The sequence below is a fragment of the Stenella coeruleoalba genome (assembly GCF_951394435.1).
Source record: "Stenella coeruleoalba genome assembly, chromosome: 19".
NCBI classification, from domain to species: domain Eukaryota; kingdom Metazoa; phylum Chordata; class Mammalia; order Artiodactyla; family Delphinidae; genus Stenella; species Stenella coeruleoalba.
In genome coordinates, this window is record NC_137165.1 from 45,045,447 (window position 1) to 45,072,309 (window position 26,863).

General features: G+C 37.6%; 1 protein-coding gene across 6 annotated transcripts in view; it reads right to left on the reverse strand.

The window, feature by feature from the left end:
• KANSL1 (KAT8 regulatory NSL complex subunit 1) overlaps positions 1 to 26,863 on the reverse strand; it is a 171,834-nt gene that overhangs the window by 25,523 nt on the left and 119,448 nt on the right. For all 6 annotated transcript variants that reach the window (XM_079906207.1, XM_079906202.1, XM_079906203.1 and 3 more), the window contains 2 exons: positions 20,435 to 20,547; positions 19,451 to 19,646 (listed from right to left, as the gene is read on the reverse strand). In XM_079906207.1, the coding sequence (XP_079762333.1) occupies positions 19,451 to 19,646; positions 20,435 to 20,547 (309 nt within the window). The remainder of the gene's footprint in view (positions 1 to 19,450; positions 19,647 to 20,434; positions 20,548 to 26,863) is intronic.

Below are 26,863 nucleotides of genomic sequence, written 5' to 3' on the forward strand. Positions count from 1 at the left end.
TCTTGAGAAGAGGAAGCCATACAGAAAAAGAGCTCCAGAAATCTTCATGAGATTTCCTTGAGTGTTTGCTGAATACTAAGAAGCCCACGTACAGGGTGAAACTCCATCAGGTCAGGCAAAGAACAACGAAGGAGCTGTGAACTGAACAGTTCCCCGAGCTCACACAAGCAGGGAGACTTCTCCATTGCGACCAGCCAAGTGGCACAGAGCATTCAAAAAAGACCCCAGAAGATCCTGATTTACTAGTGGAGTTAAAGTAGGCTACTCTACACTCTCCCTAGTAAAGGAAAAACTGAACCTCAAGTAACTTACCTGCCAACAAAACAAAGCCTCTTTAAAGGAAGAAAATACAATCCCTATACTTCAACCACGTAAAATTAAACGCCCAACATCCAAAAAAAACATTGTTAGATGTGCCAAGAGGCGAGAAAGTTATACCACAGGGATATAATCAGAAAAATGTAAGCCACTGGATAAATAACTGGAATAACCCAGTTTTCTCAACAAATAAATTGCAAGGAAAAGGGGTATGATGGATAGTTTATAGCAAACCAACACTCTGAGAACTAGAAAGTCCAGATTAAAAAAAAAAAAGCAAACTCAACTTTAAGATACAAGATAAATGCTAAAGCAGTGACACTATCAAGGAGTCAAGATTTCAGAGAGCGTGTAGGATCATGAAGTGTGGAGCTGCTTCTTCCTGTGGACAATGGGTGATTCTGAGTGATGCTTAGAATTTGGTGCCTTGGTAGAGGGTCACTTCTGGGGACAGAGAAATGAGCAGAGATTCTGATGCTTTTGTAGGTCTGAAGGGACAACTTTAGAGACCTGAAGAGCCAAATTCCCAGTGAAAAGGAAGGACAGGAAACTAAGAATGACACATGTCAGATACTCCTGCTCCCAAGGCATTTGGAAAATTCTGAAGCTGTGAAAATTCTGAAGCTGTGATGGGCAGGAGGCTAAGAAGCTAAGCAGAAAGCCTCTGGAAAGTAGAGAGATTCTGGCAGGCTCACTTTGATGAGGAGACTACAATTAGAGTTCAGGGCACTGGTCATCGAATCAGGTTCTCATCTGGAAATGGGAGTAAGAAACAAGGCTATGAATGGACCATGCCCTAAGAATGGACCAGAGAGAAACAAAGCCTTATCAAAACTGTGACCCAGGGGAAGGGTAAACTGGGACGAAGTGAGAGTGGCATGGACATATATACACTACCAAACGTAAAACAGATAGCTAGTGGGAAGCTGTCGCATAGCACAGGGAGATCAGCTCGGTGCTTTGTGACCGCCTAGAGGGGTGGGATAGGGAGGGTGAGAGGGAGATGCAAGAGGGAGGAGATATGGGGATATATGTATAGCTGATTCACTTTGTTATAAAGCAGAAACTAACATACCATTGTAAAGCAATTATACTCCAATAAAGATGTTAAAACAAACAAACTAACAAACAAAACTATAACCTAGCTGCAACTCAGCTCAGTGCCTAACTGCAGTCACGTTTTCGGCTCCCATTCTATATGCCTAGCAGGGGAAGGTGAATCTGTTCTGGGGAAAGAGAGCATCAGAGCTGCGAAAATCTTTTAAATATATAATATCCAACATTGACTCAAAACGAATTTGGCATCGTTATTAGACACACCAGAAGTGTGGATAAGAGAACCGGGAGATAGATTAATTGAGGACCAGAGGAAAAAAATAACAGGGAAATACAGAACAGAATGTACATGCCCGGTGATCAAATCCAACATACTTGTAATCAGAGGTCCATAAGGAGAGAAGAAGACAGAGAATATGGCAAGGGCAATGTTTGAAGAAATAATGGTTCAGTTTGTGCTAAAAATGATTAAAGACACTAATCCACAGACTTAAGAAACTGCAAAACCCAAGCTAAATGAAAACACAAAGAAAACAACATCCAAGCACACCATAAACCTGTTTAAATTGCAAGGAAAAAAATAAAGGGGAAGCCTATAAAATCAGACTTAAAAGACTTACTGGAATGTATGGACTTTATCTGTATCTTGATTCAAACAAACTTTAAAAATCATTTATGGAGTCTGGGTAATCTGAACAGAGGAGTCTCTGGTAACGGTAGGAATCACTGTTAAAGTCAAAAGCATTACCAGTGGCAAAAATCACCGACAATACTGAAGATGGTACTACCTGATTCAATCTTAAAATAGCCTAAACCTGCAATATGCAGAACTGTTAACAACAGTAGATTCTTTGACTTTGGTAAATATTTCTTGGAAAGTAGACCCCCAAGGAACTTGTCTAAGATGATAATGAAAAAGGTAGAGATTCTGAAATTTGTGCCAAAACACTCATGGCTCACTTGGTATATAATAGTAAAGAATGAACTGTGGAATGGTTAAGCAAACCATGGCATCACTTCTTATGTGGCATCTAAAATGCCAAGTACACTGATATTAAGTATGTATATGCAACATAAAAATCAAGTGTATGTGCACAGCAATTAAAACAATCAATGCAAATACATAAGATAGTGAAAGAAAATGTACAATCATTTGACTGACCTTTTTTTTGTTTTTACTTGTTTTATTTCATTATTATTATTTTTTTGGCTGCACCGTGCAGCATGCAGGATCTTAGTTCCCTGGCCAGGGATTGAACCCATGCCCCCTGCACTGGGAACACAGAGTCTTAATCACTGGACCGCCAGGAAAGTCGCTGACTGACCTTTCATTAGTTTATTTCCCTATAAACTTATTCAGACTATGTTTGAAAACAAAATGGGATCAGTAAATCAATGTTGCAAATAAAGTTTCTGTATTTTATATTTACTTTGGCATACTTAATTAAAAACATCTACTTCATCTACTCATAATTTTAGAATGAGATTTTAAGAAATGGAAAACGTTGATGGTTAAAGCTTTCATTTTAAAATTTAAATTTCAGTATTGCCAAGCGTCCAAACATCACCTACAAAGAGATTACAGAACAGGAAGCAGATGTTCTGAAATGCTTCTCTTGGAATCATAGTAATTCATGAGCATGCTTAATCAGTATTACTTTACCAAGGTTTCCTTGTCAAATAAGTTGGGGAAACAAAAGATTTTCTTTTAAACAAAAGGCTTTTAAGTCTTTAACGTCTTTTATGAATCTCTGAGTGGAGCATATATGGCATGAAGTGCTCTCCAAATTGATTCACCCATCACATTACACTGGTGGCAGATACTGCAAATTATCTAAGAGCTCACCGCTACTTTGAAATCATGACAGTTACTATACCTGCTGCTAAATCCTGTTATTTAGTTCATTAATAAAGCAATTAATAAACCACAAGTTTATATTTTAACAACTGTTTCAACATACTCAGTTTCCCCTATAATCCGATGTCTTTTATGCATTAAAAAAGTGTGGGATTTCCCTGGTGGTTAAGAATCCGCCTGCCAACGCAGGGGACAGAGGTTTGTTCCCTGGTCCAGGAAGACCCCACATGCTGTGGAGCAACTAAGCCCGTGAGCCACAACTACTGAGCCTGCGCCCTAGAGCCCGCGAGCCACAACTACTGAGCCTGTGTGCCACAATTACTGAAGCCCACGCACCTAGAGCCCGTGCTCCGCAACAAGAAGCTGCCGCAATGAGAAGCCCACACACTGCAACGAAGAGTAGCCCCTGCTCGCTGCAACTAGAGAAAGCTCGCGTGCAACAACGAGGACCCAATGCAGCCAAAAATTAAAAAAACAAAAACAAAACAAAACACTATTCTGAGGAGTCCACATACATGATCACTCTGCCAAAGGCCTGAATCAGGAGTAAGAAACTGCAAGATGTGGGCTCCCCTGGTGGTGCAGGGTTTGGGAATCTGCCTGCCAATGCAGGAGACACGGGTTTGAGCCCTGGTCCGGGAAGATCACAAATGCCGTGGAGCAACTAAGCCCATGCACCACAACTACTGAAGCCTACACATCTAGAGCCCGTGCTCCACAACAAGAGAAGCCACCGCAATGAGAAGCGTGCACACCGCAACGAAGAGTAGCCCCCGCTCACAGCAACTAGAGAAAGCCTGTGCTCGGCAACAAAGACCCAACACAGCCATTAATTAATTAATTAATTTTAAAAAAGAAATTGCAAGATGCAAGAAGCAGAAAAAGAATGCAAAGCCAAGGCTGGTCTTGGTCAACCACCCAGCGAAGTGGCAAGGAAGTTTAACACCTACTCCGGGACTTCTGTGGAAAAAGCCAACAGGGAGAAAGTGAAAGTCCCCTCCTGATCCATGTTCATGTAAGAGGTCCAAATTCATACTACCTGTTTATGTGCAGGGATCTTAAGCTAAGAATCTGCCACTCCAAATTCACCTAGATTCCTGAAGTCTCTTCAGAAGCTAATGGAAAACTGTGCTTTAAGGACACTTTCACAGTCCAGGGATCACAAGACTCCTAAACAAAGCATGCCTCCCTCACCCTGGACCCAGATAAGCTCACCATGAAAGGTATTGTAAATCATAAAAGAACACAGACTGTTATGAGGCAGTCAGTACATGCAAAAATGGGAAGAAGTGGCCCTGGGCAAGCTAGAAATAGAACAATTAGAAAACAACTTTAAAATAAGTATATTAAAATTTTTCATAGTGATAATGGCAGGAATATATGTTATGAAACAGGAACAGGATGAAAAAAAGAGGATGTGTCTAAAAGTAACAAATTCTGAAAAAAAAAGTACACATTGAAATAAAAAACCCAATTGACAGGTTTACCAATAAACTAAACACAGCTGGAGAAAAAACTGATAAAGAGGAGGAACAGTCAGAGAAGACTACATGAAATAAAGCATAGGAAGAGATATGAAATTGCAAAGTATAAAAAGAAAGGAAGCAATATGGAGGAGAGAATGAGATCAACAACAATCGACAGACATTCTATCTTTAAAAAGAGAATAAAAAAGGAAAAATTGGAATAAATAATGACTAGAAAATTTTCAAAACTCAAGACGAACAAGAACTCTCAGAATGAGGGTGCACACCAAGACCTAGTGGCTAAAAACTAATTCATACATCTAACTATGTCCCTTGATATTGTGAAACATAAAAACAAAACCAGAAGGGGTTGGGGTAAAGATTTAAGTTACCAGAGAGAAGATACAGATAATCTATAAAGAAATGACACTTAAGCTCACATCAGAATTTTCAACAATAAATATTGGAAGGCAATGAAATTATCTTCAAAGTGCTAAATATAAATTTACATGCAGCTAAGTCATCATGCAAGAATAAAGGCAATATATAACTGTGTGTGTATTCACAAATACACATATATACACATTTCACACATAAATGTAATTCTGTATGTTTTTAATTTATAAGGACTTTACAACTTATACCATTGTTAGAAGGCTACTAAATGTATTCAGCAAGAATTGAGTAGGATGCAAGAAGCAACACTGAACAGGAATGGCAAAAGTATTGGTAAATGTAAATAAGCATAAACCTAAAAATGGCTAATTTGGGAGGGATTTAAAAACAAGGTAACTAAAATAATAAAAATAAATTATAGATAATGGGTAGGAAAGACTGGAGTTTTACTTTTTTATTTATTTTTACAATTTTATTTATTTATGGCTTGCTGGGTCTTCATTGCTGCACATGAGCTTTCTCTAGTTGCAGAGAGCAGGGGCTACTCTTCAGTGTGGTACGTGGGCTTCGCATTGGGGTGGCTCCTCTTGTTGCAGAGCACAGGCTCCAGGCGCGTTGGCTCAGTAGCTGCAGTGCACAGGTTCTAGGGCGTGTGGGCTTCAGTAGTCGTAGCGCACAGGCTCTAGAGCGCAGGCTCAGCAGTTGTGGTGAACGGGCTTAGCTGTTCCGCAGTATGTGGGATCTTCCTGGACCAGGGATCGAACCCATGTCTCCTACACTGGCAGGTAGATTCTTAACCACTTCATCACCAAGGAAGTCCCAAGGCTGGAGTTTTATAAAGAGGCATTCTAAAGTCCTACTGTTCCCAAAGCAGACAGAGATGAGAAGAACTTTCAACTAACCCAATAGACAGCAGAAAGGCATAAAAACAAGGCAAAGAAAAGGCAAGGATTAAAAAAAAATTAAGAGAAATTACTGATTCCAAACATGATAGTAATCAGAGTTAATATAAATGGATTTAAATCACCTCTTTAAAACACATCAAAACAAACTGACACAGAAAAACTGAAAACAAAGAGATGGAAAAGGATGTATCTAGCAAGTACTTACCAAAGAAACCCATTTAAAGTAAAATTAATAGAGATCAAAAGGGAAACAACATAATGATGAAAGGAATGAAGATGAAGAAGAAATAATAATCATTAACTACGATGTACCTAACCAGTCGCCCTGGAACTGTATGAACATATATGAATTTAAAAAAAAAAAAAAGAAAAGAGAAAAAGAAATGGAGGTGAGGTTGGGGAAATGAGAGAGGTAGTTTAACGGTATAAATTGACTACCAGTAGACAAGTCCTGGAGATCTAATACAGAGTACAGTGGTTATAGACAATGCCACTGTATTATAAACAACAAATGTGCTATGAGACTAAATCTTAATTATTCTCACCACAAAAAAGAAACGGTAAGTATGTGAAGATAGAGGTGTTACCTAAGGCTACAATGGCAATCAAACTGTAACTTAAACTTACACAATGCACATATCAAACATATTCCAAAAAAAAAAAAAAATAGGAAGCAGACCAAAGGATATAGAAGATATGAACACAATAAGCCCAAGATGTGAGTTAAATTTAGAACCCTGAAGTCAACAAACAGGATATGGATACACTCACACCCACACAAATACTGTCTTTTTAGGAAATGTGGATTATTTACAAATGCTAAACTAAAATTTTGTACATCAACATGGAGATCTTGAAAACACAACAGTAAATTAAGACACACACATACACCTCCCAAAAACACACACCAAAAAACCAAACCCAAGTTGCAGAATACGTACAACGACAGCATTTATATAAACTTTAAATAAACAATACTGCATTTTGTGCTCTTGCACACATATATGTGTAGTAGAGATCTAAGAACCTGAACTGGGAGTATACACAAATTCATAATAGTGGTTAGCTCTGGGGAAGAAAGCACGTAAAGGAGATGGAAGAAAATAAAAGGAGCCCTAGTTATCTATAATTTTCTTTTAATATTAAAGAAACACATGAAGTAAAAAAAAATGTTGAATATTAACATTTAGGTTGGTACATACATCGATTTTTGTTACATCATCCTTTATACTTCACAGAATTAAAAAAATCAGGGGAGGAGACAGGTAAACCTATAATTTTTTCTATATACAGAGAACTTAAGTTCTTCACACAATAAATTCAATGGTATAGAAGAGCCCCAGAAAACTGGCAGTGGGAGTAAAAGAAAGTCCAACTATTTCAGAGCAAAGGTGTATTAAGTCTGAAAGTTGCTGAAACCCAGGAACTGAATTGGGAACAGCACCTATCAATCTGTCTTCTAGATTTAGAAGTGAGAAAAGGGTTCAACCATCATATGAGCAGCAGAGAGAAGGACCAACAACTAGTGTACTGAGAATAGTGTCCCCTCCCCAGATCCTACCTCAAAATTCATGCCTACCCAGAACCACAGAATGTGACTGTAGTTGTAAATAGGGTCTTTGCAGATGCAATTAGTTTAATATGAAGTACTACTGGATTAGGGTAAGCTTTGAATCCAATGACTGGTGTCCTTATAAGACCATGTGAAAACACAGACACACAGGGAAGGTGATCGTGTGAAGATGGAGGCAGAAATAGGAATTATGCTACTACAAGCCAAGGACTACTAAGGTTGCTTGCAGGAAGTGGCAAGGAAGGATTCTTCCCTAGAGCCTTCAGAGGCCAGCAAGGGCTGACAAACTTGATTTCAATGTCAGACTTCTAGCCTCCAGAACTTTGACAGGAAACTAATTCAGTCAGCTACTAAGTTTTTCCTAGTGATAAATACAAAGTGTAGATAGATCAACTTAGTTTTTAAGAATGACAAAAGGAAAAAACAAACAAAACCCTCAGCATGGGGACTAAAGTAGAACACTGTAGAACAAAGGAAAAGAAAGCAAATCTGAGAAATTCAGAAAAAACATATTTTTGGAAAACTATCTATTAAACAAGTTTGATAAAACAATTAATGAAAACTTTTGGCATCCCTAATAGAGTAAGAGATAACATAGCCTCTACTATAAAGTAACAAAGTGAAAGGACAAGATGACATAAAAAGTAAATATAAAATCTAAAAAGAAAACAGAAAATATTAACCCAAGGTAGCACAATTAAAACCTACACAAGGGCTTCCCTGGTGGCGCAGTGGTTGAGAGTCCGCCTGCCGATGCAGGGGACATGGGTTCGTGCCCCGGTCCGGGAAGATCCCACATGCTGTGGAGCGGCTGGGCCCGTGAGCCATGGCTGCTGAGCCTGCGTGTCCGGAGCCTGTGCTCCGCAACGGGAGAGGCCCACTTACCGCAAAAAAAAAAAAAAAAAAAAACTACACAAAAGGAACTATAGGTTAGAACTGATGATATAGAAAATCAAAACAGGATGTGGACAACAAACTTAGCTGTTTTATTCCTTTGCACTATGGAAGAACCAAAGGGATAAAAACAGTGAGAGAAAAGTTAACAGCTAGCTCACATCTGAATACTTATTATGTGCATTCAAAATGTGCCCGTCACTTCCTGTATCTAATTTAATAATCACAACAATGCTGTGGAGCAGGTAGTAACAGCTAGATAAAAAGGACAGGAAACAATAACACACAGATAATTGGTATACTTAAAAACAGGCAACTACAAACTTAAGGGAATCAAAAACCAAAGCTACTACTGAAGAAAACTTGACAGTGCTACATAAAATACTCTGAAGCACTGTCCTGTGCAGTTTTGCAATGGTAAAGAAGTTCTGTATTAGTGCAACTAAATATGGTAGCCACTAGCCATATGACTACTCAACCCTTGAAATGTGGCTGGTATGAGTGAGGTACTGAACTTTTTATCCTAATTTTAAATAGGTACGTGTGGATAGTGGCTACCATACTGGACAGCATAGAGTAGAACCATTTACCAACATAAAGGAAAGAAACATAGACTGGCCAAAACAAAACAGAATAAACAACTGCTCTCCTCCCCCAACCAAAAGACAGTGGAACAGAGTTTTAAGGGACAGAGGTTATGATCTAAGAACTTGAAACACAGTCAAACTGTTGCTCAAATCACTGAAAAACCACAAATGCAAATTAAAAACTCAATGAACGGGCAAATGAAGATATAAAAAGGACTGTCAACAAACAATGAAATGTTATAACCAAAATAAGCCTTTAAGTCTACTTTCAAAACTGAATATAAAATTAAAAACTATTCTGTATTTAATAAAATCCCCATTAAAATAAGACTTTTAGGAGATTAAAAAAAAACAAAAAACACCCCCAAACCCTGAATCTTTTATGCTGTTTCAAAAAGCATACAGAAAACAAAATATTAAAACTAAATGGATGAGAAATCACATACACTAAATATTAATATCAAGAAAAGTAGAACTGTAAGGCAAGAACAACTACTGGAGACAGGAGCCACAGTCACAAAGAAGATATAAATATATAAAACTGTACTACACACCAATGAAAGTTTTTTTTAAAAAAATCAACACAATAGACCACAAATATAAGCAGAAACTATAAGAACATCATTTTGATCAAAATGCTATAAAAATCAGTAATTAATAACAAAGGCTTAAAAAGAAAAACCGTTTAGAATCTAAAAACTCAATTCTTAACTCTTGGGAAAAGAACTTAAAAACTCAAAGGCAACTTACAAACAGCAAAAAAAAAAAACCCACTTCCTTCACACAACAAAGGCTATGGAATGCTATCCAAAAATACACTCAGAAGAAAATTCAAAAAGTTAAATGCTTCTGTTATTATGTAACAAAGAACAGAAAATAAATTAACCGAGCATTTGAATAAAGGCAGAGAGGGGGGAAAAAACAAGACCACAGGAAGGAGTTAACAGCAAAGAACTGATCTTTGAAATGACCAATAAAATAGAAAAACTGCTGACAAGGTTGATCAAGAAAGAGAAGACAAATATAATGAAGACTGAGAAATGGATATTAACTCCTGATACAGGGATTTAAAAAGTAAGAACGCTTATTAAAATTCTATATGAGTAAATCTGAAAATATGTAACTGATGGAAAATTTTCTGCAGAACAGATGCCAATCTCAGATGCTTTTACCTTGAGTTCTAACAAATTTTAAACAAATTGATCCTTCCTTTAAAATCTTTAAACTTTTCCAGAGCACGGCAAATGATACTCTAAGTGTCCCAATTCATTTTAAGTTGTCCTACATCAAAATTAGTAGTGACCTTCTAAAAGTATTGCCATTCAAACCAGAAATGAGATGTCTCACTACGACCAATTATTTCTTAACACTGTTCTGAAAGTGAATCCAGACAAGGAAAAGGAGTAAGTATATAAAGAGGTGTCAAACTGCTTGCTGATGACAGAAAGCCAACCTAGAAAATTAAAACCAAACAACCAAAACAATGTTAAGAGTTCAGAAAAATGTTCAATTACAAAATAAATACCCAGAAACCAACTCATAAAATAACACTAACAAAAAAGATCTCATTCACATGACCAAAATATCAAGAATGTAGATAACATGTATGAAGAGTTAAATACTGGGATAAAAGAGGAATTCTGTGTTCAACACTGTAATGGCATCAATTCTCTCTGAAGGAATTCCCATTAAAAACCCAATGCAGCAGAAGCAAGAAGAACTACAATCCTGCAGCCTGTGGAACAAAAACCACATTCACAGAAAGACAGACAAGATGAAAAGGCAGAGGGCTACATACCAGATGAAGGAACAAGTTAAAACCACAGAAAAACAACTAAATGAAGTGCAGATAGGCAACCTTCCAGAAAAAGAATTCAGAAGATGCAAGAAACGTTTAACAAAAACTTAGAAGAATTAAAGAACAAATAAACAATACAATAACTGAATTGAAAAATATACTAGAAGGAACCAATGGCAGAATAACTGAGGCAGAAGAACAGGTAAGTGACCTGGAAGACAGAATGGTAGAATTCACTGCTCCAGAACAGAATAAAGAAAAAAGAATGAAAAGAAATGAAGACAGCCTAAGAGACCTCTGGGACAACATTAAACACAGCAACATTCACATTATAGGGGTCCCAGAAGGAGAAGAGAGAAAGGACCTGAGAAAATATCTGAAGAGATTATAGTTGAAAACTTCCCTAACATGGGAAAGGAAATAGCCACCCAAGTCCAGGAAGTGCAGAGAGTCCCATACAGGATAAACCCAAGGAGAAACATGCCGAGACACATAGTAATCAAACTGGCAAAAATTAAAGACAAAGAAAAATTACTGAAAGCAGCAACGGAAAAAATGACAAATAACATACAAGGGAACTCCCATAAGGTTAAGAACTGATTTCTCAGCAGAAACTCTACAAGCCAGAAGGGAGTGGCATGAAAGGGAAGAAAGAACCTACAACCAAGATTACTCTACCTGGCAAGGATCTCATTCAGATTCGATGGAGAAATCAAAAGCTTTACAGACAAGCAAACGCTAAGAGAATTCAGCACCACCAAACCAGCTCTACAACAAATGCTAAAGGAACTTCTCTAAGTGGGAAACACAAGAGAAGAAAAGGACCTACAAAAACAAACCCAAAACAATTAAGAAAATGGTAATAGGAACATACATATCGATAATTACCTTAAACATGAATGGATTAAATGCTCCAACCAAAAGACACAGGCTTGCTGAATGGATACAAAAACAAGACCCATATATATGCTGTCTACAAGAGACCCACTTCAGACCTAGGAACACATACAGACTGAAAGTGAGGGGATGGAACAAGATATTCCATACAAATGGAAATCAAAAGAAAGCTGGAGTAGCAATACTCATATCAGATAAAATGGACTTTAAAGAATGTTACAAGAGACAAGGAAGGACACTAATGATCAAGGGATCAATCCAAGAAGAAGATATAACAATTATAAATATATATGCACCCAACATAGGAGCACCTCAATACATAAGGCAACTGCTAACAGCTATAAAAGAGGAAATCGACAGTAACACAATAATAGTGGGGGACTTTAACACCTCACTTACACCAATGGACAGATCATTCAAACAGAAAATTAATAAGGAAACACAAGCTTTAAATGACACAATAGACCAGATAGATTTAATTGATATTTATAGGACATTCCATCCCCAAACAGCAGATTACTCTTTCTTCTCAAGTGCGCACGGAACATCCTCCAGGATAGGTCACATCTTGGGTCACAAATCAAGCCTCAGTAAATTTAAGAAAACTGAAATCATATCAAGCATCCTTTCTGACCACAATGCTATGAGATTAGAAATCAATTACAGGGAAAAAAAAGTAAAATACACAAACACATGGAGGCTAAACAATACGTTACTAAATAACCAAGAGATCACTGAAGAAATCAAAAAATACCTAGAGACAAATGACAATGAAAACACAACAATCCAAAACCCATGGGATGCAGCAAAAGCAGTTCTAAGAGGGAAGTTTATAGCTACACAAGCCTACCTCATGAAACAAGAAAAATCTCAAATAAACAATCCAACCTTACACCTAAAGGAACTAAAGAAAGAAGAACAAACAAAACCCAAAGTTAGCAGAAGGAAAGAAATCATAAAGATCAGAGCAGAAATAAATGAAATAGAAACAAAGAAAACAATAGCAAAGATCAATAAAACTAAAAGCTGGTTCTTTGAGAAGATAAACAAAACTGATAAACCATTAGCCAGACTCACCAAGAAAAAGAGGGAGAGGACTCAAATCAATAAAATTAGAAATGAAAATGGAGAAGTTACATCAGACACTGCAGAAATACAAAGCATCCTAAGAGACTACTACAAGCAACTGTATGCCAATAAAATGGGACAACCTGGAAGAAACGGACAAACTCTTAGAAAGGTATAACCTTCCAGAACTGAACCAGGAAGAAACAGAAAATATGAACAGACCAATCACAAGTAATGAAACTGTGATTAAAAATCTTCCAACAAACAAAAGTCCAGGACGAGATGGCTTCACAGGTGAATTCTATCAAACATTTAGAGAAGAGCTAACACCCAAACTTCTCAAACTCTCCCAAAAAATTGCAGAGGAAGGAACACTCCCAAACTCATTCTATGAGGCCACCATCACCCTGATACCAAAACCAGACAGAGATACTACAAAAAAAGAAAATTACAGACCGATATCACTGATGAATATAGATGCAAAAATCCTCAACAAAATACTAGCAAACAGAATCCAACAACACATTAAAAGGATCGTCACCATGATCAAGTGGGATTTATCCCAGGGATGCAAGGATTCTTCAATATACGCAAATCAATGTGATACACCATATTAACAAATTGAAGAATAAAAACCATATGATCATCTCAATAGATGCAGAGAAAACTTTTGACAAAATTCAACACCCATTTATGATAAAAAACCCTCCAGAAAGTGGGCATAGAGGGAACTTACCTCAACATAATAAAGACCATATACAACAAACCCACAGCAAACATCATTGTCAATGGTGAAAACCTGAAAGCATTTCCTCTAAGATCAGGAACGAGACAAGGATGTCCACTCTCACCACTATTATTCAACATAGTTTTGGAAGTCCTAGCCACGGCAATCAGAGAAGAAAAAGAAATAAAAGGAATACAAATTGGAAAGAAGAAGTAAAACTGTCACTGTTTGCAGATGACATGATACTATACATAGAGAATCCTAAAGATGTTACCAGAAAGCTACTAGAGCCAATCAATGAATTTGGTAAAGCTGCAGGATACAAAATTAATGCACAGAAATCTCTTGCATTTCTATACAGTAATGATGAAAAATCTGAAAGAGAAATTAAGGAAACACTCTCATTTACCATTGCAACAAAAAGAATAAAATATCTAGGAATAAACTACCTAGAGAGACAAAAGGCCTGTATGCAGAAATCTATAAGACACTGATGAAAGAAATTAAAGATGATACCAACAGATGGAGAGATATACCATGTTCTTGGATTGGAAGCATCAATATTGTGAAAATGACTATACTACCCCAAGCAATCTACAGATTCAATGCAATCCCTATCAAACTACCAATGGCATTTTTTACAGAACTAGAACAAAAAATCTTCAAATTTGTATGGAGACACAGAAGACCCCGAATAGCCAAAGCAGTCTTGAGGGAAAAAAACAGAGCTGGAGAAATCAGACTCCCTGACTTCAGACTATACTACAAAGCTACAGTAATCAAGACAATATGATACTGGCACAAAAACAGAAATACAGATCAATGGAACAAGATAGAAAGCCCAGAGATAAACCCACACACCTATGGTCAACTAATCTATGACAAAGGAGGCAAAGATATACAACAGAGAACAGACAGTCTCTTCAATAAGTGGTGCTGGGAAAACTGGACAGCTACATGTAAAAGAATGAAATTAGAACACTCCCTAACACCATACACAAAAATAAACTCAAAATGGATTAGAGACCTAAATATAAGACTGGACACCATAAAACTCTTACAGGAAAACACAGGAAGAACACTCTTTGACATAAATCACAGCAAGATCTTTTTTGATTCACCTCCTGAAGTAATGGAAATAGAAACAAAAATAAACAAATGGGACCTAATGAAACTTAAAAGCTTTTGCACAGCAAAGGAAACCATAAAGAAGACGAACAGACAACCCTCAGAATGGGAGAAAATATTTGCAAACGAATCAACGGACAAAGGATTAATCTCCAAAATATATAAACAGCTCATGCAGCTCAATATTAAAAAAACAAACAACCCAATCCAAAAATGGGCAGAAGACCTAAACAGACATTTCTCCAAAGAAGACATACAGGTGGCCAAGAAGCACATGAAAAGCTGCTCAACATCACTAATTATTAGAGAAATGCAAATCAAAACTACAATGAGGTATCTAATACCTCACACCAGTTAGAATGGGCATCATCAGAAAATGTACAAACAACAAATGCCGGAGAGGGTGTGGAGAAAAGGGATCCCTCTTGCACTGTTGGTGGGAATGTAAATTGATACAGCCACTATGGAGAACAGTATGGAGGTTCCTTAAAAAACTAAAAACAGAATTACCAGCAATCCCACTACTGGGCATATACGCAGAGAAAACCATAATTCAAAAAGACACATGCACCCCAATATTCATTGCAGCACTATTTACAATAGCCAGGTCATGGAAGCAACCTATATGCCCATCAACAGACGAATGGATAAAGAAGATGTGGTACATATATACAATGGAATATTACTCAGCCATAAAAAGGAATGAAATTGGGTCATTTGTAGAGACGTGGATGGATTTAGAGATTGTCATACAGAGTGAAGTTAGAAAGAGAAAAACAAATATCGTATATTAACACATATATGTGGAACCTAGAAAAATGGTACAGATGAACTGGTTTGCAGGGCAGAAACTGAGACACAAATGTAGAGAACAAACGTATGGACACCAAGGGGAGAAAGCAGCGGGGGTGGTGGTGGTGGTGGTGGTGTGATGAATTGGGAGATTCGGATTGACATGTATACACTGATATGTATACAATGGATGACTAATAAGAACCTGCTGTATAAAAAAATAAATAAAATAAAATTCAAAAAGACAAAACAAAACAAGGCTTTGAATACATTTCAGGGAAGAGAAAAGCACCAAAATAGGAAATATTCAACTCTAACTATTTGAAATGGTAATTATTTCACCTTCTAATTATGAAAATAAAGCACTATTTAAAAAAAAATTAACTTAGAAATCTTAGTATATGTTGTGGTAATCAGAATGCAATGCAATGTGTTACTCTTATTGGCTCACAGACACTGCAACATCTGATAGAGAATTTGCCAAGAACAAAAATGAATTGAAATCCATCATAATTTAAAGACATTCCAAAAATCTTAGTGCAAAATCCAAGCCACATTTGTTTAATAAAAAAACAAAAAACAAGAAACAAAAAAGCAAAAAAACCCAAAAAACCAATTCAGTGGTTATGGAGGAAGTCCTCTCTGAAAGTAAGGCTCTATCATCATTATCTGTTAATCACAGAATATTAAAGTATTTTAAAAAATTCTTTTGACTTGAAGACAGTTTGTAAATAAAATATTAGGGCTTCTACTTCTATTTACTTTATCTCAGCCTTTCAAAATTTATTTTGTATGTGTTTTATAATGCATATATAAAACACTCCCATAAAAGTTTAGAGGCTATTGTCCTAAGCACTGGGTGATTTCTGAGTACTCTGCCACTAGAAAGTAAGCTCCATGAGGGCAAGGACTTTTGTTCACCAATGAAACCCAGGTGTACTGGAACACCGTGGGGACCCAAAACTGCTGAATAAATTTGCTTGGCAAATCCATCACCTCAAAATGGTAGAGGGCAAGGTACTTGCTCAACAGCAAATATCACTGAGCAAGGATCCACTGAAGACACAGTGAGCAACTAAGACAGAGAGAATGGCCTTTGTCTCCAATTTTGGCAGAACTCCAGCAATATTGCTATCATCAGCAAATGGTTTATTTCCCAAACTAAACTTATTTATTTGTCTTATTTTCCATGCAGTTTACTTCTGCATGTCAGAATGATTGTTTTAGACACTGGCATTGGAAGCAAAGGGTCTTTAGTATGCTTTGTATGTCTCCCCCTTGTTTTAAACATTTATATGTACTACCTTCAAAAGTACATCAGTTTTGGGGCATGAACAAGAACAAACTACTGTCAACTGCAACAAAGAAGCCTTGCTACTTCACAGATATAAAGAAAAGAATCCAGGAGGCCAATCTATACTTCAGAAAAATTTTATCACACCCTTAGATGTCATGACACCATGGCTAGCAACTGCTGAAACAGAGAAAGGACACTATTTCCCCATGAGGCGATGTTGTTGGTAGGTTTTTGTTAAAAGCATCAAGGGCATGGCCAAAATCTACTTTCTTATACGTAACAGTAATATACTGTTTTCTTTGCTTTCCCAATATCAACTCTTCAAAACTGTTCAGAAAATAATTTAGATTTATATGACTATTAATAAAAAATTGATTCAAATGTCAATATGAGAAACCTACCAAATTCTTTTCTGGTATTTTGGTAATTCAGGCAATCTGAGGAATAGACAAGAGAAAAATGGTACAGCCTAATAGTTAATTTTCACTAATAATAATTTCCTTTAAAAAAAAAAAGATCATGGCAAGGGACTTCCCTGGTGGCACAGTGGTTAAGAATCCACCTGCCAACGCAGGGAACATGGGTTCAAGCCCTCGTCTGGGAAGATCCCACATGCCGCAGAGCAACTAAGCCTGTGAGCCACAACTAGTGAGCCTGTGCTCTAGAGCCCACGAGCCACAACTACTGAAGCCTACGCACCTAGAGCTCATGCTCCACAACAATAGAAGCCACTGCAATGAGAAGCCTGCGCACCTCAACAAAGAGTAGCCCCCGTTCTCTGCAACTAGAGAAAGCCTGCGCGCAGCAATGAAGACCCAACACAGCCATAAATGAATGAATGAATGATCATGGCAAAATTATATAGTCCAAATGCATACTATAACAAAAAAAGCCAAGCAGTGAAAATCTACTGTCCAAATATTAATGTTTCCAACAATTATCTCCTCTCCCTTGTCCTCAGTTTTCTCACCAGCAAATATACTGTAATAGCATTATCTTAAGAAACATTCTCTTTCAGTCAAACAGGTTATTTCTCTGTTCTCCTTTACAGAAATACTCTTTGAAAGTGTTATCTATGATGGTTCCCTCAATTCTTTCCGTTCCATTCTCTCCTGAACCTGATCCAATCAGAATTTCACTCTTCTACCTCTAACAAAACTGCTTACAAAGGTCTCAAGCAACCCTAGCCCCATGAAATCCTATGGTCAATTCTTAGTCTTCACCTAACTTGACCCATCTGCAGCATCTAACAGAGATGATCATTCCCTCCTTTCTGAAACATTTTCTTCACTTGCCTTCCACATACCACACTCTCTTGGTTTTCCTTCTGCTTCACTGGTCACTCCTTCCCAGTTTCTTATCTTTCACATCTCCAAAGACTTGGAATAAAAAAAATGTATCAAGGCTGAATTACAACTGAGTTCCCCACCATTCCCTATTCCCTTCCTCTGCTGCATTTTTCTCCCCAGAACTTAACACTACAGAACATACCATATACTTCATTTTTTTTTTTTTTTTTGCGATACGCGGGCCTCTCACTGCTGTGGCCTCTCCCGTTGCGGAGCACAGGCTCTGGACGCGCAGGCCCAGAGGCCATGGCTCACGGGCCCAGCCGCTCCGCGGCATGTGGGATCTTCCCGGACCGGGGCACGAACCCGTGTCCCCTGCATCGGCAGACGGACTCTCAACCACTGCGCCACGAGGGAAGCCCCCATATACTTCATTTTATTGCTTTATTTTCTGTCTCTACCCATTAGATTATTTCATGAGGGTAAGAATTTTTGTCTGTTTTGTTTAGTGTTGTATTCTCAGTGCATAGAACAGATCTAGCTTATTGTAGGAACTCAAAAAAAGATTTGTTGAATGAGTGAATTAATAAAAATAAAAGTGTAAACAGCAAGGGTCATCTTATACTAGTAACTTAGCAGCCAGATACCCCAATAAGCAAATTATATACATTTCAGTTAATCCTGAAACAACCCTATGAGATCTCTGAGGCAGGATGGGGTGGGGTGGGGTGTTAACATGCCCCAAACACAAACTACTAAGTGGCAGTGCCATGATTCAAACCCAAGTCTGTCCTCTTCAAAGTTAATGCTCTTAATCACTGCATGGTATTATTTTCACTGGAGTACTATTTCGTTGGTTTTGAACTAAATCCAACCCTGCTATTTGAAGAGTCAGCAATCAAGTTTCCTATAGTTGTAAAATAATCTCCATTTTGTCTGTGAAGACAAACATTCGTTTAGTATCATCAACTTAGAAATTTTAATGGAGATTCTTATTTAAAAGGAAAGCATTCCACATTGCCATTTTCAGGGATAACAGTATAAGTGAGAAGACACACTGCTCTCCTTCAAAGTGTTGATGGCAGAACTTCCAACTTGCTCTCTCCCATTTCTATTAAAATCTCAAGCCAATGGTTTCCAAACCTGGCTGAAGAGTCACCTAGGAGCTTTTTGTTTTCTGAAAACAAGATTCCCAGGCCCAACTCCAGAGCAACGAAACCAGAATCTCTAGGAAACAGGGCTCAGGAACCTAGTATTTTTTAAAGCTCTGCAGGAAGCCTTGGTGGTTAGCCAAGTTTGGAAAACACTGGTTAAAAGAACCAAAGCTGGCAAGAAACTAGTACCCTCTATCTGAGCATCTGGCTCACTGTTTAACAGTGACCAAGTCTCACTGGTACTGACCTTCTTGGAAAGAGGCACGATGCTGTTGGGTCGAACAAGCCTCCGTTTCTTACAGCTCAGCACAGGACGTGTTCGGGCTGCCACACAGGTGCCATCAGTTGATGAAGAAACTAGATTCAGTCTTTGCTTTTTATGCAATTGTTCCTCAGCATCAGAGTTGTCACCTGGTATGTGGTCTGCCAAGACAGGCTGAAGACTACACAAGGGGAAGGAAGAATATTCACTTCTCATAAGACATAAGGAAACAAAGCCTTTAATACTTGTTCAACCACCTCTACTTGCAAATGTTCACAGACACAAACATGTGTTCTAGAGCACACAGAGATCACCTCTTGATGCTGATGTCTGTTAATCTAAGTGGCTATGCAGTATCTGTGCTTATTTTTAAGGTGCTCTTCGTGGATGTTACTCTACCATGTCTGAAAAATGCAAAAGTCAGTAAGTGAACTCAGGTTCTACTGATTAAGTTCTCTTCTACAACAAAAACATGAATTCTTAAAAGTCTAGAAAATTGCAACTGGTAAGAATATTTTTAATATATATTGAGAATCAGTTCTCCTATGAAACTTGCCTATTAGGGATGTGTACTCATTGTTCACTTGCAGAAGGATTCCTCGATCTTTTATAAATGCAGATTTACAGCCTTTAGGGATCTAATCTGTTCTACAGCAGAGGATTTTATGTAAATATTTCTGAGGAGTTCTACCAAGACAGGACCAATCACAACGATTCATAATAACTTTAGGACTTTAATTTTTCTCCATGCTGAGTCGATTTTAGGCCGCAGTAAGTAACAGGAAAATACATTAGGAGGCTACTTAAAATATACTTGCTACAGTAGGAGGCATGCACAATATTATGAAGTGATAAGGTTTCTGCTTCTTTAAACCAGGGTTACTCCTGGCTAGGGATAACTAAGAGTCTCAAACCCATCTTTAACAAGCCTGCTGAGTATAAGAAGTATGCAGAAGAGATAAAACTTACGTATTAATAACTCCATTGACAGGTCTCAATGCTCCACATGATTTAGTAGACAATGACTCTGAAGGATGACCAGAGGCACCATGGTTTTCCAGTGGTTGAGAAACAGACTCAATCTTAATGAGAAGAAAAATGAAAATATATTATCAACATTTAACCAACAGCACCAGCCTGAAAAGCAGCACCATTTCATTTTAATGAAACACCTAAAATTTCTGATGACCAACTTGAAAAAAACCTCATTTATGGAACACATTTAAGTGTTTCTTGGATTTGTGTTTCCTGGGCTGCAGTCCTCACAAATCCCAAATAAATGCATTTTTTGGCCTTAAAAAAACCAAAACCAAAAAAACCCAAAATACCAAAACCAAAAAAACCCAAAAAACCAAAATCACTCGTATGATTGAGGAAAAAAAAATAATTAAGAGAATCAGCTTTTGAGATTTTGCTTTGGCAAAATTTGGAGAATTTGCTTTGGAGGGAAGGGTTAGGAATTAAGATATTTAACAGACCCAAAGTAGTAAAGTGCCTACTGACAGGGAAATGACCTAATGACTCCATGGAACAGAAGCACAGCAAAACATTATATAGTACCAAGAGTCAAGTTTTCAACCTAAGGGTCAAGGGTACATAAGTTCAGTAGGAAGACAACTAAGAGGAAATTTAAATGTAGTTAATATCTGCTTAACTTCGCAGTGTATGCTGGAAGCTTGTTTCCAGAAAACCATACTCTCTCTCACTTTCTCACTCTATATATATATTTCACCCCTGTGATAAAAGAAATAGAAACAATTAATAAAATGACAATGAATAACTAATAATTACCTAATGCTATCAGGTAGTAACTTTGGACTGTACAAATACAGTTGACCCTCAAACAACTTTTGGATTTGAAGTGCAGGGATCCATTTATACGTGGATATGTTTCAATAGTAAACACTAAAGTACTACACAGTCTGTGGTTGGTTGAATCTGCAGATGTGGAGGAACTGTGGATAGGGAGGGGCTGACTATACATTATACGTGGATTAAATCCCATGTTGTTCAAGAGTCAATTGTATATGCTTACAATATAAAATGAAAAAAGGGAGGTAGGAAAAAAATGTGGAAAAGTTGGAATTTCACTATTTCAAAAGAAATTATATATTTACTAGGCTAAAAGGGGTACGGGCAGCCATGAGATGTCAATCACATGGAGTGTCTGAGGTATTGGCAATAAAGCCACAGCTCAGTTATCCCTCGGCTCTGGGAGTTGTTGGAATACCACAGAATGGCTGTGGTCTTTGTCTCCGCCTTACACTCAAACTGACTTTGGGGTGTTTTGACATCTCCTTTCCTGTAACTGCTACCAGTAGATATCAAAGCCAATATTTTGAGGCTGAAATTCTATTTATCAGTATTGTTATATTTCTCTTTTGATCTTTTTACCCCCAAGGAGAAAACACCAAAGGATCTGAAGACCTGAGAACAGCCTCAAGAAAGGACAATACATTGGGAAGCTAATTTTTAAAATTTAATACAAATTATCCAAAAAGTTAGATCAGGATAGACAAGACACATGAGTAAATTACAATGAGTAAACACTGGGAAAGTGTTCTGTCTTCCTTGTTAGATACCCTGTACATTTACTGGTATATCTTGAACAATTATATTAGTCAACAACACCAAAATTATGGTAAATTTGGCTCATGTACTCATTGCCTTAAAAGCCACACTGATTTCCTCATGGAAAGTAATGTGTAAGAGTTATAAAGATGTTCACGTCTTCTGACAAAGTATTTTACTCATCCTTAAAATCTATCTTAAAGAAATAACTCAACAAAACATACCTCCAAATCTTACACACAAAGCTAGTCACTGCAATGATATGGATCAATAACCTAAATGCTTGAGGCATAGTTATAAAATGTGGTACACCAAATCAGAATATTGAAGATAATCATAAAGGAAATTTCCTCTTCCTTTACCCAGAAGAATATTTAAATATAGAAAATAATAGGTAGAAATGATTTTGGAAAGGGGCTAAATTCAAAATATTTTTAATATAATTGTGGTGACTAAAAATATATGTACACAGATAATGACAAGGTAAAAATAGTGTTAAAGAGGCAGAATAGAGACTTCACTGGTGGCGCAGTGGTTAAGAATCTGCCTGCCAATGCAGGGGACACGGGTTCGAGCCCTGGTCTGGGAAGATGCCACATGCCGCGGAGAAACAAAGCCCATGCACCACAACTACTGAGCCCACGCTCTAGAGCCTGGGAGCCACAACTACTGATCCCATGTGCCACAACTACTGAAACCCGCGCGCCTAGAGCCCGTGCTCCACAACAACAGAAGCCACCTCAATGAGAAGCCTGAGCACCGCAACGAAGAGTAGCCCCTGCTCGCCGCAACTAGAGAAAGCCCACATGCAGCAACAATGACCCAGTGCAGCCAAAAATAAATAAATAAAATTTTTTAAAAATGAGGCAGAATAGGACTATTCGAAGTTTTCTTTACATTTAGATAATATTTTTAACATTAAAAAAAACCCCAGATAAACCCAATACCCTCCTGAATGCTAGTGAGGATTTACCATTCAGGAACACCTCAAAAAGCCCAAACAAATATTATGGTATGACAAAGGACAAAAAGATTTAAGATTCAGGTTGCTGTTAACTAGATGTGTGACTCCAGCCATGTTACAGCTTTCCTAGATTTCTGAAGTTCTGGTTTGAATGAAAAAGTTTCCTTTCAACATGAAAACGCTGTGACTATGAACTTTTTGGTGTTGATCTGAAGAACTTCTGTCAACTTTATATTCACTTAAAACAATAGCTTTTAGCATTAAATTATGACAGAGATCTGGTTTATATATCTACATGTTTTACAAGGTGCCATGTTTAAGCAATAGGTTGACTCTCATTTGATTAAGATTTATTTTCTAGGGATTATGGAGAACTAACCACCAGAAAACCTGTCAAGACAAACTGTTGCCATTCTTTAACAAAATCTCATTGCAAAACAAGTTTACTTTTCTTGGCTAATAATCTATCCTTGTTTTTCATGCCTACAGATATATAAGTATATTTAAAGGCCATTAATCTTCAATGTGTATTTTATTATTTTTCTTAGAGGAACTTGGAACTTTCCTGGGGGTAATTCAGCCCCAAAATTAAAATAAAAGTCAACAGGCAAAAGGTTATTTAAGCACAGAAATGCTTGTCAAGGATACAGAAGCACACAGCAATTAAGAGCATCAAAGTCAGAGAGGAAACGTGCTTGAATTCCAATCCCAACCATACAAGGAGGCACTGAATATTTAGAAGGATCTGCTTAGAAACCTTGGGATATCCTACATGTAATCACACTGAGATCTAAAGCAGGGCACTGGGGCAACTAGGTTCATCATTCATTCTCAAATTCAAAGAGCTTAAAATATTAACCCCAATCCTCTAATAGTGTTTCGTCTAGAAAAAGAAAAACACACCTCACAAACACATGTAATTTTATTTAGAGTTTCTTAAATGCATTCACATTGCTTTAAGAAAAAGTGAACACTCCTTATCTTGCAGTCCAAAAGGCTGCAAAGACAGAGTAGAGAAACATTAACAAACACTTCACAAATATTAAATCCACACACTAATTTAAGCCCGATTGTTATTACTGCAGTGGTTTACATCATTAATATTTTCAGGAAACTAAAGCATGACTCAGATATTTGCCATCCAATGGGAAGCTGTAAATAGGAGTTGTTACAGAGCTTCTCTTGAGTTTTATGTGATGTTCAGATACACTCTGAGGGTACATGCATCCCACAGCCAGAAAAGTACAGAAAAGCTGAAGTGAAGTGGTAGGTAGAGTGCTTCTGTAATCCCTCCTTTTTCTAAAGCAGAGCCCCAGGGATTACCTTTTGGGGAAATCTTAAGAGTTAAAGGTAGCAAGCAGGGTTACTGAAGTGATTTTTTTCCTTGACTGAAAGGGTCAGATGTATGGAATAACACAGCAGTGAGATTCTATTTGTTATTCTTATAAAGTAGGCATCTGTTTGATTCATTACTCCACCTTCTTGGCCACAACAATTAAGTGTGACGAAGAGTCTTTAAAGAAAAACTAGATTAAATTAAGGTTTATTTGTGTGTGGGGGGGAGATTTTTCTGGGGTCTGAGAACCCATGTTCACTGAATTTGTTTTACTAAAAAGTAGAGAAAGTAAAGGGATAAAAATCAAAAGGCACACAACTTAAAAACACGTAATAAAATAAATCTCTAGGTGTGTATGCAAGATATGTGTGTATGTATCTTTACTTTAGTCATTCAAGTAACGCCATGCTGTAACTGTTTGAAAATACCATTTTCCTTGGATGCACCATATTTGTTTGTCTAGAAAATTTAACAGTTCTGTTTTGGTTAGTTATTACCTTTCTGACAAACATTATCAAAATGGAAAGAAAAGGCTAACTGAATGTAAGGAATTCAACTTTCATTTCTGGGTCAAAATGCTCTCCATCTCAATGATACCCAGCATAGTCCTGCTTAAAATTACCAAAATACTGCTGGCCCATAAAGAGTATAACAGTCATTTCCATGAACTAGCACCACGGCCAAGAAACTGTGCTAAAGTGGAAGTGGAACTTTCTGAAAATTCCACTTCCACCAAGTTACTTACCTAGGCTTCAATTTCTGCATATGTAAAATGGGACTATGTGCCTCACTTTCCTATGTCTCTAATATTGAGGTCAAAATATCATCTGTAGGGCTTCCCTGGTGGCGCAGTGGTTGAGAGTCCGCCTGCCGATGCAGGGGACACGGGTTCGTGCCCCAGTCCGGGAAGATTCCACATGCTGCGGAGCAGCTGGGCCCGTGAGCTATGGCCGCTAAGCCTGAGCGTCCGGAGCCTGTGCTCCGCAACGGGAGAGACCACAACAGTGAGAGACCCGCGTACCGCAAAAAAAAAAATAAATAAATAAATAAAAAATATATATATATAATCTATAATTATATTAAAACAACTTTGGGAGATTAGGTTTGACATAAATACGCTACCATGGGTAAAACAGACAGCTAGTGGGAACCTGCTGTATAGCACAGGGAGCTCAGCTCGGTGCTCTGTGATGACCTATATGGGTGGGATGGCAGGGGGAGGGAGGTCCAAGAGAGAGGGGATATATATACACACACATAGCTGATTCACTTCACTGTACAGCAGAAACTAACACAACACTGTAAAGCAATTATACTCCAATTAAAAAAAAGAAAGTTAAAAACAAAACTTTGAATTATTCGTTTCTAAAAATGCAACCAGCATAATGTTGTTACAAGTCCAGAGACTACTAAACCTAAGATCTGTATTTACCAACACTGTTGAAAATCTTTCTCTAGAATCTAGAGAAATACAGTAATTGCAAAAACAGCCTTATAAGTTCTTACTGTTCAACTTATTTATCCACAGCCCAATTTATTTTAAAAGTCCTAACTGGTCAGTCAGTGTTTTTTAATACTGTGGATCAAACATTCCCCAGACAGTACCTAACCCTCTACTCTCTATCTCAAACCCCTCATGGGGGCCAATGCACCATTCATTGTCCCTGATGACTGCAAAACTTCAAGGAAAAGAACACTGTTCCCATGTAACCAATGGTAGGAAGATTATACTTTGAATGTTTAAAAAGAAAAAGCAATAGCTTACATTTTTGTATGCTTTACTTCTGGGAAAGCATTAGTCCTTCACTTAATAGTTCACTTGTTAACTCCATCAATTCCACAAAGCAAGGAAAGGTAAAAGAATGAGGCTTGGGACTTCCCTGGTGGTGCAGTGGTTAAGAATCCGCCTGCCAATGCAGGGGACACGGGTTCGATCCCTGATCCAGGAAGATCCACACGCCACAGAGCAATTACGCCTGTGCGCCACAACTACTGAAGCCCGCGTGCCCTAGAGCCTGCACACCACAACTACTGAAGCCCATGCACCTAGAGCCCGTGCTCCCCAACAAGAGAAGCCACTGCAATGAGAAGTCCATATGCAGCAACGAAGACCCAATGCAGACCAAAAAAATTTTAAAAAGTGAGGCTTATTTTGCAAATAAAAGCAAACACAAATAATGACGTCATTTCTCAAAAGCCACAGAAGCAATGTTTTTGCTAAAACAAACAAAAAACCTCCTCAATTTCAAATCTATGGAAAGGAAGGATAATGCAAAAACTAGTAAAACTGGCTACCTACAGGAGGTGGGAACACAATGGAAAGAAGGTGGAAATAGGAACAGGGCTACAGCCTTTTGTACAGCTTTAATTCTTAGCACAGTAGTAATGTTTTGCATACTCAAAAAATAATAAATATCAACTACTGTGTGTGTGGGCAACAAGAAGTGGAATACTATAGTAACAAAAGAACGTAACTGTATTACAAAATAATTGCATAGTCACACTGAAAGGTGAACTAACCTAAGAA